At 44.7% G+C, this 15832-nt stretch overlaps 1 protein-coding gene across 5 annotated transcripts in view; it reads left to right on the plus strand.

The window, feature by feature from the left end:
• FXN (frataxin) overlaps positions 1-15832 on the plus strand; it is an 83022-nt gene that overhangs the window by 20116 nt on the left and 47074 nt on the right. For 2 of the 5 annotated variants that reach the window (XM_035302914.3, XM_035302916.3), the window contains 2 exons: positions 3797-3894; positions 12514-13125. In XM_035302914.3, coding sequence (XP_035158805.1) covers positions 3797-3894; positions 12514-12664 — 249 coding nt within the window. In that variant the 3' untranslated portion in view covers positions 12665-13125. Of the gene's footprint in view, positions 1-3796; positions 3899-7879; positions 7884-7962; positions 9741-12513; positions 13126-15832 lie in introns of those variants that run through there. The other 3 variants (XM_035302927.2, XM_035302920.3, XM_054255022.2) reach the window with 3 other exon arrangements.

The raw sequence follows: 15832 nt of genomic DNA on the forward strand, positions 1-15832 counted from the left end.
GCCTCTTGTACTCAATCCTCTGCCCTTTCTGCTAAATGGTGGCCCTTCTAGTATAGGGTGCAACACACAATTGTGTCATTTAGGATCCCCAAAGAGGACAGATTACCAATGATTGTGTGTTGATTCTTTGAGCTTTTTATCTCATGGAAAAATAATTTATAAAACTCTGGCCGGGCACTATGGCTCACTCACCACTGTCATCCCAGCACTTTGGGAGACTGAGGTAGGCAGATCACGAGGTCAGGAGTTTGAGATCAGCCTGGTCAACAAAGCGAAACCCTGTCTCTACCAAAAATACAAAAATTAGCCTAGTATGGTGGCACACACCTGTAGTCCCAGCTATTTGGGAGGCTGAGGCAGGAAAACCGCTTGAACCCAGAGGCAGAGGTTGCAGTAAGCCAAGACCACTCCATTGCACTCCAGCCTGGGTGACAGAGTGAGATTCCATCTCAAAAAAAAAAAGAAAAATTTTCTGTGTATGGGCTGAGTGGGAAATGGGGAGTGTTAATGGATGCGGGGTTTCTTTTTGGGACAATGGCAATAGCCTGGAATTAGATAGTAGTGATGTGTGCACACTTTGTGAAATACTAAAAACTCCTGAAGTGTACAGTTTTAAGAAATATTTGTTTATTTATTTTTGAGACAAGTTCTCTGTGTCACCCAGGCTGAAGTGTAGTGGCGTGATCACTAGTTTTGCAGCCTCAATCTTCCAGGCTCAGGCGATGCTCCCACCTCAGCTACTGAGTTGCTGTGACTATAGGTGCGCACTATCACACCCAGTGAATTTGTAATTTTTTTGTAAAAACAAGATTTTACTATGTTGCCCAGTCTGGTCTTGAACTCCTGGGCCCAAGCAATCCTCCCACCTCGGCCTCCCAAAGTGCCAGGATTACAAGCATAAGTCACTACATGCAGCCTCAGTTTTAAGAAACTGTTCAATAAATGAAATATGGTCATACTAGAACAGTAAAAATGGATTTCAGGGAAAAAAAATGTTTTTTAAACAAACTTATGTATAGTATAATCCTAGCCCTTTTATTATTTTTTATTTTTTGAGACAAAGTTGCCCAGGCTGGACTGCAATGGCGGGATCTCAGCTCACCGCAACTTCCACCTCCCAGGTTCAAGGGATTCTCTGCTTCAGCCTCCTGAGTAGCTGGGTTTACAGGCATTTGCCATCATGCCTGGCTAATTGTTTTTTTTTTTTTTTTAGTAGAGATGGGGTTTCTCTGCTTGGTAAGAGTGGTCTTGAACTCCCAACCTCAGGCGATCCACCTGCCTCAGCCTCCCAAACTAATGGGATTATAGGCAGGAGCCACTGCACCCAGCAATCCTAGCCCTTTTAAAAAAAAATCCTTTCAAAAACTGGCAGTCAAGTCATAAAAGGACAAATACTTATGATTCCACTCATGAAGTAGTCAAAAGTAGTCAAAAATCATAGAAACACCACCACAAATATATAATTTTTATTTGTTAGTTAAAAAAACAGACGAGTCAAAATCATAGAAACAGAAAGTAGACAGGTGGTTACTAACGGCTGTGGGCAGGAAAGTTAGTTTCTAATGGGCATAGGGTTTCAGTGTATCTCTGCTGCTGTGTATCTCTGCAAAAAAGTTCTAGAGTTATGTTGCACAGCAGTGTGAATATATTTTACACTTAAAAATGGTTAATATGGCAAATTTAACATTATATGCTTTTTTACGGTAATAAATTTTTTTTTTATGGGGCCAAGTACAGTAGCTCACACCTGTAATGTAATCGCAGCACTTTGGGAGGCCAAGATGGGAGGACCACTTGAGGCCAGAAGTTTGTAAACAGCCTGGTCAATATAGCGAGATCCCATCTCTACAAAAGAAAAATGTTCAAATTACCAGCTGCCGTGTAGTCCCAGCTCTCAGAGGTAAGGACTGAGGCTGAGGATCACTTGAGCGTAAGGATTTGAGGCTGCAGTGAGCCATGATCCTGCACTACTGCAGCCTGAGCAACAGAGCAAGACCCTGTTGTAAAAAACAAACAAAAACTGGCAGCTGATACCTAAGAGTGAATATCTTTTATTGCTGGATAATGGGATCGAGAGAATGCTTTGTGTTATAGAAAGAACTGTGTCTTTGGACCCATACAGACCTGGATTAGCTCTGCCAATTACTAAGTACTCTATACTGTGAACCTCTGTTTTCCTCATCTGTGAAACTGGAATAATAAATTCTACCTCCAACAATTGTAGTCAAGTTGGAAACAATTTACACAAAGTGCCAAACACCTAGCCTGGCACAGCAGGAACTGAGTAAATAGTGGTTAATGTTTTTATCAGTGTTTTCATTTTCTTTATGCTATCTGCGTTGCTGACATCTGTATCATTTCTATACATTTCTTTTTGAATCAGAAAAAAATGTTATTAAAAAAATAACCCAGTAGTACCCCTTGTCACATTCCTATCAGTTATATTATTATTGTTACTACGCTCTGGCATTTAGATAGCTTCGTTTGTCTTAGAAGAGCATTACAAACAAGTAGCCTCTTTGTGTTTGGGGTTTTTTGTTTTGTTTTGCTTTGCTTTTGAGACAGGGTCTCACTCTGTCGCCTAGTCTGGAGTACAGTGGTGTGATCTCAGCTCACTGCAGCCTTCACCTTCAGGGCTCGGGTGATCCTCCCAATTCAGCCTTCCGAGTAGCTGAGGCCACAGGCACACGCCACCACACTAGGCTAATTTTTGTATTTTTAGTAGAGGCAGGGTTTTGCCATGTTGCCCGGGCAGGTCTGAAACTCCTGGGCTCAAGCAGTCTGCCTGCCGTGGCGTCCCAAAGTGCTGGAATTTCAGACATGAGCCACCAAGCCTGGCCTAAATAGCTCTCTGTGTTTGCAAAAGTGTGTTGTCAGAATCATTCAGGGCCTCTCAATTGGATGGAGACTCTAGAATGCACAGAAAAAGGCTGCCACTGTGTATCTCTGCAAGTCACGCACAAGATGGGGAACAGCAGGCTCCCTCCTGCTTACCAGTTCCAATACAGAGAACTGAGCCCTGCAGCTGTCTCTTTCACATCCCACCCATTCCAAAGAGACCACAGGCCTTAGGAGTAAAGGACTCTTGTTGAAAGAGTGTTTTCAAATTTAAATGAGCGTTTATTGGTCAAAGATGGACCAACCAGTCTTTTGAAAAATTCAAGGCTCTTTAGAGAAAAATAAAGCCTTGGAGGAGTATCTGAGTAGCTTGTTAGATTCGTGGGAAGGGTCTGGAGATAAAAAACTTAATCTGGAGTTTCTGCCTTCTACCAACAGAGCTGAAGCTAATGCTCTTCTAAGACAAGCAAAGCAGGTGGTTTGAGTCCTTCTTTCCTTCCTTTTACTTCTTCTGTTATAGACTTGTCATGTCTGATGTTTGAGCTGATGTGATACTCTAATAGAGTTAGAGTCTGCAGTTTTTACTGTCCTCTGGTATGTTCTGGTTGATAACAGGGCAACAAACCACCAGTCCCAGATGCCAGCACCAGGACCTCAGACAAGTCACTTAAGGTCTCCAAGCTTCATCACCATTCTCACTTTGCAGACCTCACAGGGAACAGAGAAAGCTCTATAAGATACAACATTATTATGATTAATCCTATTCTGATTCTGAAAGCAAAGCTCTTTCTACACAAACTCCTATTTCTAAATGCTAAATTAAACACATTTCTTTATGGTATATATTGTATACTTGTAGAAATGGCAAGTGTTGAGATAAAACATGAAGCAATGATGACAAAGTGCCAACTTTGTCTTGTTTTAATTTCTTCATGCTTTTTTCCGCCGAATTCCCTAGAGTGGTGTCTTAACTGTTAAACTGGGTGGAGATCTCGGAACTTATGTGATCAACAAGCAGACGCCAAACAAGCAAATCTGGCTATCATCTCCATCCAGGTATGTTCCGAAGTCAACATCTGTAATCCTTAAAGACTTCCACAGTGTGACATTGTGGACCATCTAAGAAATGTCGGCTGAGCACAGTGGCTCACACCTGTAATCCCAACACTTTGAGAGGCTGAGGTAGGAGGATCACTTGAGGACAGGAGTTCAGAACCAATCTGGGCAACATAGTGAGTCCCTGTCTCTGTAAAGAAAAGAAAAATAAAGTCACAGTTAAGCATGGTGGCTCACACCAATAATCCTAGCACTTTGGGGGGCCATGGCCTGTAGATCACATGAGCTCAGGAGTTTGAGACCAGCCTGGACAATGTCACAAAATCCTATTGCTACTAAAAATATAAAATTAGCCAGGTGTTGTGGCACATACCTGTAGTCCCAGCTACTTAGAAGGCCGAGGTAGTAGAATCACTTGAGCCCAGGAGGTGGAGGTTGTGGTGAGCCAAGATCACGCCACTGTACTCCAGCCTGGGCAATAGAGCAAGACTCCATCTAAAAAAAAAAAAAAGTCAGTTTTGTATGTTAATATCCTTATAAGTGGACCTTTTCTGATATTTTGCAGCCTCTCTCATTCTCAGTAGGAAAATTTACTCTAGTTATATAACTTCTCCCTGCTGACAATTTGGCTACTGTAAGCAGGCATCAGGATATTAAGAAGGTCTGAAGTGAGTAGTTTGTAACTTTTCCAAATCCAGCCTAGACAGTTTTCATCTATTAAATCATTGCCGACTTCAGAAAAAGCTACTTTTGATCTTGTAGCATTTGAACAGTTGCACTTTGTCTTCAAAGCAAGTGAAAGTTTGACCTCTACTTGTTTTGAGCATCTCAGGTAAAGGGTTATTTGAATTCCCTTTGCAGGGTTGGGTTGTGTACCCTGTGGAGGTGGGAGAGTGTTTTATACTGCTGCTCTGGAGCATTTAATCCCTCCTGCCTTTTCCATTAATGTACTTTCCATCTAGAGGAATAAAAAAAAGATTGTGTTGGAGACACAATGTAGACTGCATAGCATCTGAAAGCCTGAGAACATGCAGGGCAAGACGTCCGTCATCCCTCATCAGCCTGGCTGCTGTTGAAGTGGTTGTAAGAAAGTAAAAGAGAAATGCTCACAAAGCTCTCAGATCCAGTCATTCATTAGCATTTCCAAAGAGAGATGTTGACTGTGAATTGGGAAAGGGCCAGATAAAACCAGCATAGAACTCTTTGAAAGACTAATGGTATTTGCATTTTAAAAAAATTATATCCTTACTCTGCCCCCTAATATTGACATCATTTTTTAGGCATTTATTATATATATATATATATATATATATATTTTAGGCATTATTATACCATTTATCATTCTGTGATTTGTAATGCTTTATTCAGAATAAATAGTGTTATGCTTCCTTTCTCCACACTCTCATCCAGGAAGTGCGCTAGAGTTCAACAGAAAGCACTAGAAATCACTGTCATTCTAGGAAGGCCCTAATTCACAGATCGTATTGGTTTTTAGACCCAGTTAGCTTACTAGAGGTTGAAGGATTGTAATCTCTGTGGGCCAGTTAGCCTCTGTAGCCTCAGTCACTCTTCCTGATCCTGGCCATGCTTGAGCCTGTGCATTCTAATCCTTCAACTCCTGGGAACGAGGTGGATTGGCTCAGTCCAGCAATCACTTTTGGTTATCAGTGGCTTTGTAGATATCGAGCAGGCACTTTTTTTATGGTGTCTATTGTATACTTGTAGAAATGGCAAGTTTTGAGATAAAACATGAAGCAATGATGACAAAGTGCTAACTTTGTCTTGTTTTAATTTCTTCATTATCCCAAAAGAATATTCTCCATATCTGGAGTCTGAAAATGTCCATATGGTATTTGGACACTCTGCTCAGCTATTGCTGAGGCTCCTACCCTAGCTGTGTTCAGAAACATATGCTACTGGATAATAATTTGTTAGAAATTCAGGTGTTCTATTTTAAAATCTGTCATTCATATGGGAATTTGGAAAGATCTGCTGAGCAAGCCATTTACTGTCATAAATACTATTTTTCTCAAAAAAGCGGGGGGAATATATATATATATATATATATGGGGGCCAGGGTGAGACTAAAGAGGTGTCTCCACCAGAACAGGCCAGACCCAGAGACCACAGGCTCCCCGTCCACCTCAGGTGCCTCCTTTTCCTGCACCCAGATTCTGACAGATCCAGAGGCCACCTCCAGTAGGAGTTGGGCAAAGGGAGGTGGAGAAGCAAGTCCTGAGCACAAGCTCTCAGTACCTCTGTGGAAAAGTGGGGGATGGAGGCCGAGCCACTCTGCTGGTCACTGGAGGCCAGGATGCTGCCTGTCTAACATAGCCATTCCACCCTGGGCCCTCACCACCAGGGTGGCTCGCCCCACTCCTGGCCTGCTGCCCACACAGACTTCAGTATCTGGAAGAGCTAGCGGGACCCTGGTCATCCCACACCTGTCTTCTTGGAAGGAGCAGGCTGGAGCACTGGAGCACCATGTAGCTGTGCCTGTGAGGGAATCCTGTGCAGGATTCCACAGCAGGATCCCGTGGCTTTGGGCTGTTGTCATTTTTATACCTGTGGCAAATGACATGACCAGACTTGGTAATGTCTGGAGAAACCTCTGTAGAGGAGCAGGAGGTTGTGGACATGCTGCAGCCCAGGCAGTGGCTGCCGGGCAGTGGGAGCCTGCACCCGCCCGACTTGGCCAAGGAAGCCCCCATACTCTCTATGGAAAAGATTTCCAGAAGCTGTTGTGTCAATAACAAAGCCTCCAAAAAAAAAAAAACCCTAAAAATTATCAACAATAAAGATCATCCTTGAGTCTGATTTGGAAACTAGGGTGGAATTCTGCAGAGGCATTCAACTAGCAAGATGCCACCCTCATAGCCAGATCTGCAGGCCCCTGCCATCAAGCCAGGAAGATGCTCCATTCACCACTCCTCAGCTTCTGCTTCTAATTTCAGAGGTCTCTGTATTGGAAGGGTTTTAAAGCTACAAGGGCCTTTACCCACTTACTTTTACTCACAGATGTGAATATGGAGGTCCAGTGGGGAAAGTGACATATCCTAAGTCGGAGTAGAGTCAATAAGAAAACAGGACAAAAAATGACTGAGCCTCTAGTGTATAACGTGCATTGATGAGCTACTGGAGATAGGGAGATGAAGGAAACACAGTCCCATCTTCAAGGAGCTTAATCTAGCAAGGGAGACAGACTGTTTGTAGGTGGGACCAGGCTTCCCTGCAGCAGAAGGAAACTTGAAGTCGGTAATGAGCCTCAGCAGAGACAGAGGCAGGCAACCACACTGCCCTGAGAGGATCACATGTGGACACGGGGCTACATCCTGGCCCTGCTTTGACCCACTAGCTATGCTGTAGGGCCAGGTGGGGCCTGGAGTGGCTAGTGCTAAGGGGCTACTGTGAGTTCTTTCTACTCCCCCAAGGCATTGCATAATGTTACTTTCTGTTTACACAGCAAAATCAGGGATACAATTTTCTAGAACAAGGGATGCCTCCCCTCCCCCCAGCCCAACAGGTCTACAATGATGATGGGCCCTGGTTTGTGTTAGAGACAGAACACCCCCCAGAGTCCAAGTGGTCATTTGTGGCCCACACACCACTGGCAAGTGGAGGCAGAGCTGTGGAGCCCTGGGGAGCCACAGAGGGCCTGCTGGCTGCCACAACACGCTACTCAGCTGCTGCTGGCCCTCCTGTGGGTGGCAGTGCTAGTGATATGCAGAATCCTGGGACTAGTGCTAGCAAACCTGTGGATACCCTGGGTGACCCAGGCATGCATTACTGTCAGGAGATGACACCCTGAGAAGGGGAGAATTGGCCCAGAGTGAGGTTCACAGAAAGGCCAGGGCCAAGATGCAGCCAGTGCCTCAGGCTGGTGATGGCCTTATGTTGACCATGCCGGAGGCCAGTCCTTAACTGCTCCAAATTCTCTTCTCAAGGGTTCCAGATGAAATGAGCAGGTCCTCCTGTCAGGGCCTAGGTTAGTTTCTGAAAAAGCATGAAAAGCAGGCCTCCTGAACTTCCTGAGTGACTAATGCAAAGCACGTCCTGCATGCTTCACAGCACCATGGAGAGGTTCTTCAGGGGCAAACCGCAGATGATCTGAATGACAGCGCTGACCGTCAGCAAACTGCAGAGCGGCCTGACCAAGAAATTGCAAGACAGAAGCAATGCTTGCAGGCAGAAAAGGAGGAGAGGGCCAGACACGGTGGCTCACGCCTGTAAACCCAGCACTTTGGGAGGCCGAGGCAGGCAGATTACTTGAGGTCAGGAGTTTGAGACCAGCCTGGCCAACATGGTGAAACCCTAAAAATACCAAATACCTCTACTAAAAATACAAAAATTTAGCTGGGCATGGTGGCAGGCACCTGTAATCCCAGCTACTTGGGAGGCTAAGACAGGAGAATTGCTTGAACCCAAGAGGTGGAGGTTGTAATGAGCTGAGATCGTGCCACTGCACTCCAACCTGGGTGACAGAGCAAGATTCTGTCTCAAAAAAGGAGAAGGAAAGACCAAGGCAGGAATGAAACAGGCCATGAATGTTGGAGTAAAGCAACTGACCTCCCTGCCCCACACCCCGCTGAGTGTCCTGCCTCTGCTCAAGCGTGATGGGGACTTGCCAGTGAAAGGGAACAGGGAAGCTGGACATGGTGGTCCCTCAGCATCCCAGCCACAAGTCCCTCTGAAGAGTGTGGATGACAATCGTGACTTAGGTGCATCTTTCAAATGTCCTGAGGGGAAGATTGTAGAAGCAAACCAAATAACACTCAGCTCAAGTCCAAACTCTGCTCGGGGAGTAGGCCTCTGTAGGACGCAAGGGCACAGTGGAAGACAGAGCCCCCGAGGCTGCAGCTGATGCGGCCTCTGCCTGAACTGCACCAAAAACCTAATGAGGCCATAGCGGGAGTCCACAAAGACCTGCTGCCCAGACCTCTACCAGAGAATAAACAAAGTGCATAAAAACTTCAACTGCATGTGTCACACCCATGACCAAGAAGCTGGCCCAAAACCTGGCCCAGGAATTAAAGAAAGACACTTCCAGTTGTCAGGGGGAGATCCTCTGCTATAAGAAAATGGCCCAGGGGGCAGGCACAGTAGCTCATGCCTGTAATCCTAGCTCTTTGGGAGGCCAAGGCAGCAGATCACTTGAGCTCAGGAGTTCAAGGCCAGCCTGGGCAACATGATGAAACCCTGTCTCTACCAAAAGTACAAAAATTAACCGGGCATGGTGTGCATGCCTGTGGTCCCAGCTACTTGGGAGGCGGAGATGAGAGGATTGCTTGAACCTCGGAGGCGGAGGTTGCAGTGAGCTGAGATCACACCATTGCACTCCAGCTTAGGTGACAGAGTGAGCCCCCATCTCAAAAAGAAAAGAAAACAGCCCAGGAAGGCTGGTGGCCACCGTGTCCGCTGAGAGAGTGCTCCAGACACTCCAGAAAGAAAATGACCACAATAGGCAGAAACCAGCTGACTGTGAGGCCAAGTTCCAGCCTTTTCCAAGTGGCCTTTGGCTCCTGGGGCACCACCCATAGCTGACAGGAGCCCAGAAGTGCCCTTGGGACCATGGGCTGCCAGGGACCCCAGGAGAGAGGCAGGTCACAATGGGAGGGCTTGGGTCCAGGGCTCCAGCCAGTTTGATTCTATTTTCCCTGTGGCTGGGCCCTGAATGCCCAGAGACTCAGCGGAACACCAGCCAGTCCTGCTCCCTTTGAAGCACTTTTGATTGATCTCTTGTTAATTTAGCAACTATTATTAGTTGACTTGCTCTTATTGAAGTTTGATCGATAGTGTTAGGAAGGCACTGTTTTTCAAATAAAGGTTGTTTAATATTTTTTAAAAAATTGGTTTTTCACATTGGTTTAAAATATCTTCCATCAGGCTGCATTTCTAATTTTTTTTTTCATTTTGCTTAGTTTTAATTAAAAATAATTCTTTCTGTCAACACGGGGTCTCACTTTGTTGCCTAGATTGTCTCAAATTTGTGGCTTCAAGCAGTCCTCCCACATCAGCCTCCCAAAGTGCTGGGGTTATGTGTGTGAGCCACTGCAACGGCCTGTTTTTTTCTTAAGTTGACAACTTTTCAGGTCCTGTGGAATCAGCGGTCTTTCCTCCTACCTTGCCCACCCTAAGGAGGTTGCAGGATGGAATAAAGGAGAGTTCTAGGGACACTTGGGCATCAGTTCCTGTGCTCAGAGTGCCTCAGGCAGTGTAGAGGGGTCTGGAGGTTACTCAGGCTCTGGCTGGCAACCTGATAGTAGCATCGGAGCATAGAGCTAAGGGGACGGTCCTTGGGCTTGGTGTGGTTTATTAGTCCTTTTTATGTGACCCTGATGGTTAGCTTCACTCATTTTTTTGTTTTGTTTTGTTTTGTTTTTTGAGACTGACTCACTCTTTAGACCAGGCTGGAGTGCAGTGGCGCAATCCTGGCTCACTGCAACCTCTGCCTCCCGGGTTCAAGCAATTCTCCTTAGTCTCCCGAGTAGCTAGGACTACTGGCGCATGCCACCACACCCGGCCAATTTTTTGTATTTTTAGTAGAGACGGGGCTTCACCATGTTAGTCAGGATGGTCTCTATCTCCTGCCCTCATGATCTGCCTGCCTCGGCCTCCCAAAGTGGTGAGATTACAGATTTGAGCCACCACACCTGATGTGGTTCACTCATTTTTTAATCTCCATATTGGGAAGAGGTTCTAGCCCCAGCATTTGGTTAATAATGCAGGAATTCTTGATGCTTTATAGCCCAAGCTTCCCTTCCTGGTGAGTTCCTCCTAGCCTTGGTCTTTGGAAAAGCCCTTCTTGAGTGCTCAGGCAGACTCAGGTGCCCTTTCTTCTGGGCTCCTGTGCACTCTGCTCTTACCTTCATCAGGGCACCACATGCACCAGCGTTATCTGCTGCCATGGCCACCCATCCACAAAGCCATGAGGAAGTGGAATGTACATCTGGAATACCAAGACATGGCAGAAGCCAGCCTCCAATCTGCTCACACAATGGTGAAGTACATGTGCCATTGTTCACTGGATGAGCTTGAAGTAGATGAACTAGCCCACCAGGCTCTCAACTTCATGAATTTAACATTGAATTAAGAAAAATGTTTTTTAAAAAATAAGTTTAAGTCCGGGCTCAGTGACTCATGCCTGTAATCCCAGCACTTTGGAAGGCCAAGGCAGGCGGATCACCTGAGGTCGCGAGTTTGAGACCAGCCTGACCAACATGGAGAAACCCCATCTCTACTAAAAATAAAATTAGCCGGGCGTGGTGGTGGATACCTGCAATCCCAGCTACTCAGGAGGCTGAGGCAGGAGAATTGCTTGAACCTGGGAGGCAGAGGTTTTGGTCAGCCAAGATCGCACCACTGCACTCCAGCCTGGGCAACAAGAGTGAAACTTCATCTCATAAAAAAGATGATTGCTGGGGTGCTGGGAGAGGAAGGAATGGGGAATAACTGTTTAATGGGTATAGTAGGCTGTCTGTATCTGTGGGTTCTGCATTTGCTATCCAACCAACCATGGGTCAAAATATTTGAAAATGAAAACCATAGTAAAACAACAAAAATGATACATATTAAAAACCAATATAAAAACCATCAACATAGCCTTTACATTGTACTAGGCATTATAAGTAATCTAGAGATGACTTAAAGTATACGGGAGGATGTGCCTAAGTTAGATGCAAGTACTGTACCATTTCATATCAGGGACTTGAGTACCCACAGATTGGGGATCTGCAGATCCTGGAACCCCTTCTCCATCGATACCAAGGAACGACAGCGCTGGGTCTCCCTTTGGGGTGCTGCAGATGTTTTGGAGCTGGATAGAGGTAGTGGTTGCACAACATTGTAAATGTACTAAATGCCACCGAATTGTTCATTTTTAAATGGTTAATTTTACGTGAATTTCATTCTAACAACTAATAACAGTATAGGTAAGGCACAAATTGCATCAGGCACAAAAATGGCCCTAATTTTTAAAACACTGCTCTAGCATAGCAGTTATCATATGTAAGGTAGCAAAAGCTAGAGATCAGAGTGTGATACCTGGAGACTTTATCAGTAAAAGTCAAATGATTTTTCAGGTTTTGAGACTCATTCTGGGAATTGTTCCAGAAGATATATTGTATAACTCTTCTTAGATGCTACGATAAGAAACTAGGGCTGGGCACAGTGGCTCATGCCTGTAATCCCAGCACTTTGAGAGACCGAGCCGAGACAGGCGGATCACGAGGTCAGGAATTCAAGACCAGCCGGGCCAACATGATGAAAGCTATCTCTACTAAAAAAAAAAAAATACAAAATTAGCCAGGTGTGGTGGCACATGCCTGTAATGCCAGCTACTTGTGAAGCTGAGGCAGGAAAATCGCTTGAAGCCAGGAGGCAGAGGTTGCGGTGAGCCAAGATTACCCTACTGCACTCCAGCCTGGGCAACAAGAATAAAAATCCATCTCAAAAAAAAAAAAAAGAAAGAAAGAAAGAAATCAGGTATATACTGTAGTTCAATTCATGTTATTTTCTGGGGCTTTACTCCAGTCAATTTCATGGGGGCAGCGTTTGTGGAATCAGTGGTTCATCTGAGGGGCTGCGCTGTGGAATTACCATGTATTTGTTTTTGTCTTCCAGTGGACCCAAGCGTTACGACTGGACTGGGAAAAACTGGGTATACTCCCACGACGGCGTGTCCCTCCATGAGCTTCTGGCCGCAGAGCTCACTAAAGCCTTAAAAACCAAACTGGACTTGTCTTACTTGGCCTATTCCGGAAAAGACGCTTGATGCCCAGCTCAGTTTTAAGGACATTAAAAGCTGTCAGGCCAAGACCCCAGCTTCATTATACAGCTGAGGTCTGTTTTTCTGTTTCGTTTTTTTTTTTCATTCCTGCTTTTAAGGACAGTTGGACTATGTGTCACAGTTCTGTGGAAAGAATGTGTTGCCTCTTACTTTGCCCCCAAGTTCTGATTTTTAATTTCTATGGAAGATTTTTTTGGATTGTCTGATTTTCTCCCTCACATGACATCCCTTATCTTTTATAATGTCTTATGCCTCTACCTGAATATTTTTAAGGTTGTTAACCTTTAAAAAAGCAAAATAAGAAGGAAAAATTCCAGGAGAAGAAATGAGTTGTCTTAACTCTTCATTTTTTGAAGGATTTACTGCAAGAAGTACATGAAGAGCAGCTGGTCAACCTGCTCACTGTTTGGTCTCAAAATGAGACACATTAAAGTGTAGTCTGCAAACGTTCCGTGGCTTCTTTCAAAGTGTAAGCCCTTCTGAGCTCTTTAGTATTGAAGTATCAAAAGCAACGCACATGAGAAGCCCATTTCTTATTTGTGCTTTGTGGCTGCCAGGGTGTGGCCGGCACTGGGTTGTCCAGGGAGACCTAGTGCTGTTTCTTCCACATATTCACATATCTCTGTGTGTGTGTATACATACATATATATTTTTTCTTTTTTTAGTTTAAGGGTTAGTATGGGATCAGCTGCTACAAGAATGCAAAAAATCTTCCAAAGACAAGAAAGGAGGAAAAAAAGCCATTTTCCTGAGCCGAGTGATATAGTGTAATAAACAAAATCATGGAGCTGAGGAGGTGCCTTGTAAACCTGAAGGGGCATATAAAGGAAAGAGATACTCATGTTGATAAAAAGAGCCCTGTTCCTAGACATAGTGCAGCCCCAGAGCAGTTGCCCCTTTATGGACAAGTTTCCCAAACTCCCTGGAACTCTGCTTCCCCATCTGTTAAATGAGAGGATATAGCATGGTTGATTCCCAGCATTCAGTGGTCCTGGAAGCAGCCTAACAGGCTAACTCTCATTCCCATTGGGTAGATGAGGGAATGACAAAGAACAGTTTTTAAGCTATATGGGAAACATTGTTATTGGTGTTGACCTATCAGGATTTCAGTTGAATTCATGTTAAAGTAATAGCCCTTCTTTATTGTACCCTTAGTGGGTTAAGCCTATTATACCATATTACCTCATTTTAATTTTTACTGACCTGCACTTTATATGTGAAATAACAAGGCTCCAGGACATCAAAACTCATGCAAAGTTATGCTCATGTTATATTATTTTCTTACTTAAAGAAGGATTTATCAGTGGCTGGTCATTGTGGTTCACGCCTATAATCCCATCGCTTTGGGAGGTCAAGGTGGGTGGATCACCTGAGGTCAGGAGTTTGAGACCATCCTGGCCAACATGGTGAAACCCTGTCTCTACTAGAAATACAAAATTCAGCTGAATATGGTGGCACATGCCTATAATCCCAGCTACTCAGGAGGCTGAGGCAGGAGAATCGCTTGAACTTGGGAGGCAGAGGTTGCAGTGAGCCAAGATCTCGCCACTATACTCCAGCCTGAGCAACAGAGTGAGACTCGTCTCAAAAAAAAAAGGAAGGATTTATTTATTTATTTATTTATTTATTTATTTATTTATTTATTTATTTATTTTGAGACAGAGTTTCGCTCTTGTTACCCAGGCTGGAGTGCAATGGCGCAATCTTGGTGCCCTGCAACCTCTGCCTCCTGGGTTCAGGCAATTCTCCTGCCTCAGCCTCCTGAGTAGCTGGGATTACAGGCATGCGCCACCATGCCCAGCTAATTTTTTATTGTATTTTTAGTAGAGACGGGGTTTCACCATGTTGACCAGGATGGTCTCGACCTCTTGACCTCGTGATCCACCTGCCTTGGCCTCCCAAAGTGCTGGGATTACAGGCATGAGCCACCGTGCCCGGCGAAAGGAAGGATTTATTAGTGACAAGTTTATATTAATATGTAGCAAAGGCTTTTCAATGGGTGAATAAAAACAAGTCAAGCTGGGAGTAGTGGTATATACCTATAGTCCCAGCTACTCAGGAGGCTGAGACAGGAGGATTGCTTGAAGCCAGGAATTGGAGATCAGCCTGGGCAACATAGCAAGATCCTATATCTTTTTTAAAAAAGAAAAACTCTTAATAAGTAAAATATTTAAAATAAGTAAAATATTTTATTTCTTCTGAAATAAAATTATTTTTTGAGTCTGATGGAAATGTTTAAGTGCAGTAGGCCATTGCCAGTGAGAAAATAAAATCGTGTGTGTGTGTGTGTGTGTGTGTGTGTGTGTGTGTTATTTACATCTTGCTTCTGGGGAAAGAGACCCAAGCATCTAGGATCCCTTCCCCCTTGGCTTCCACGCTGCATTTCAATAGAAGAAAAGGCTGGCCAACCGGTGCCTCCTTAATCACTTTCCTATAGATAGCAGGCATAGTATGGGGGAATTTCTCTGGAAGACATGCTTTTTACTTAAACAAGATCAAACCCCAACCCCATGCCTACTCCATGGACCAAGACCTTTTCACATGTAATTTCTAAAACTGTAAACCCAAGATCCTTTCATGTGTAATTTCTAAGGCTGTAAACCCAAGACCCTTTCACGTGTAGTATCTAGAGTTGTAAGCCTATATAAAGGCAGAGCTTCTCTTTGTTAGATGAGCTTGGCTGTTAGACAACTATGTCGCCTTGCCCCCAGCTGAACAAATCACCTGTTCCTTCGTATTTCGGTGTCCAAGAGGTCTGTTTCTCGTAGCTGCTCTTGCTTCACTTCTACTGAAAGTTTCATTGCACCCCACTTACTTAGAACTCGGTGACTTGATGTACTCCTTTATCTGGGGCACAGCACAAACTTAAGAGGTATGCAGTGGGGCTGCTGTGACTTGAAAGTGGAAGTTAAGGAATCTAGTTTCTTATGGGGTTCTTGTAGGCCAGCACTTCAGGCCTATTTACTTTTACTTTACATATAGCTCTAATTGGTTTATCTAATTCCCAAGGCAGTGGGAGATCCTCATTTAAGGAAGGAAAAGGGGCCGGGCATGGTGGCTCACACCTGTAATCCCAGCCATTTGGGAGACTGAGGCTGGTGGATCACCTGAGGTCAGGAGTTTAAGATCAGCCTGACCAACATAGTGAAACAC

Source organism: Callithrix jacchus, chromosome 1, assembly GCF_049354715.1.
Source record: "Callithrix jacchus isolate 240 chromosome 1, calJac240_pri, whole genome shotgun sequence".
Lineage (NCBI taxonomy): Eukaryota > Metazoa > Chordata > Mammalia > Primates > Cebidae > Callithrix > Callithrix jacchus.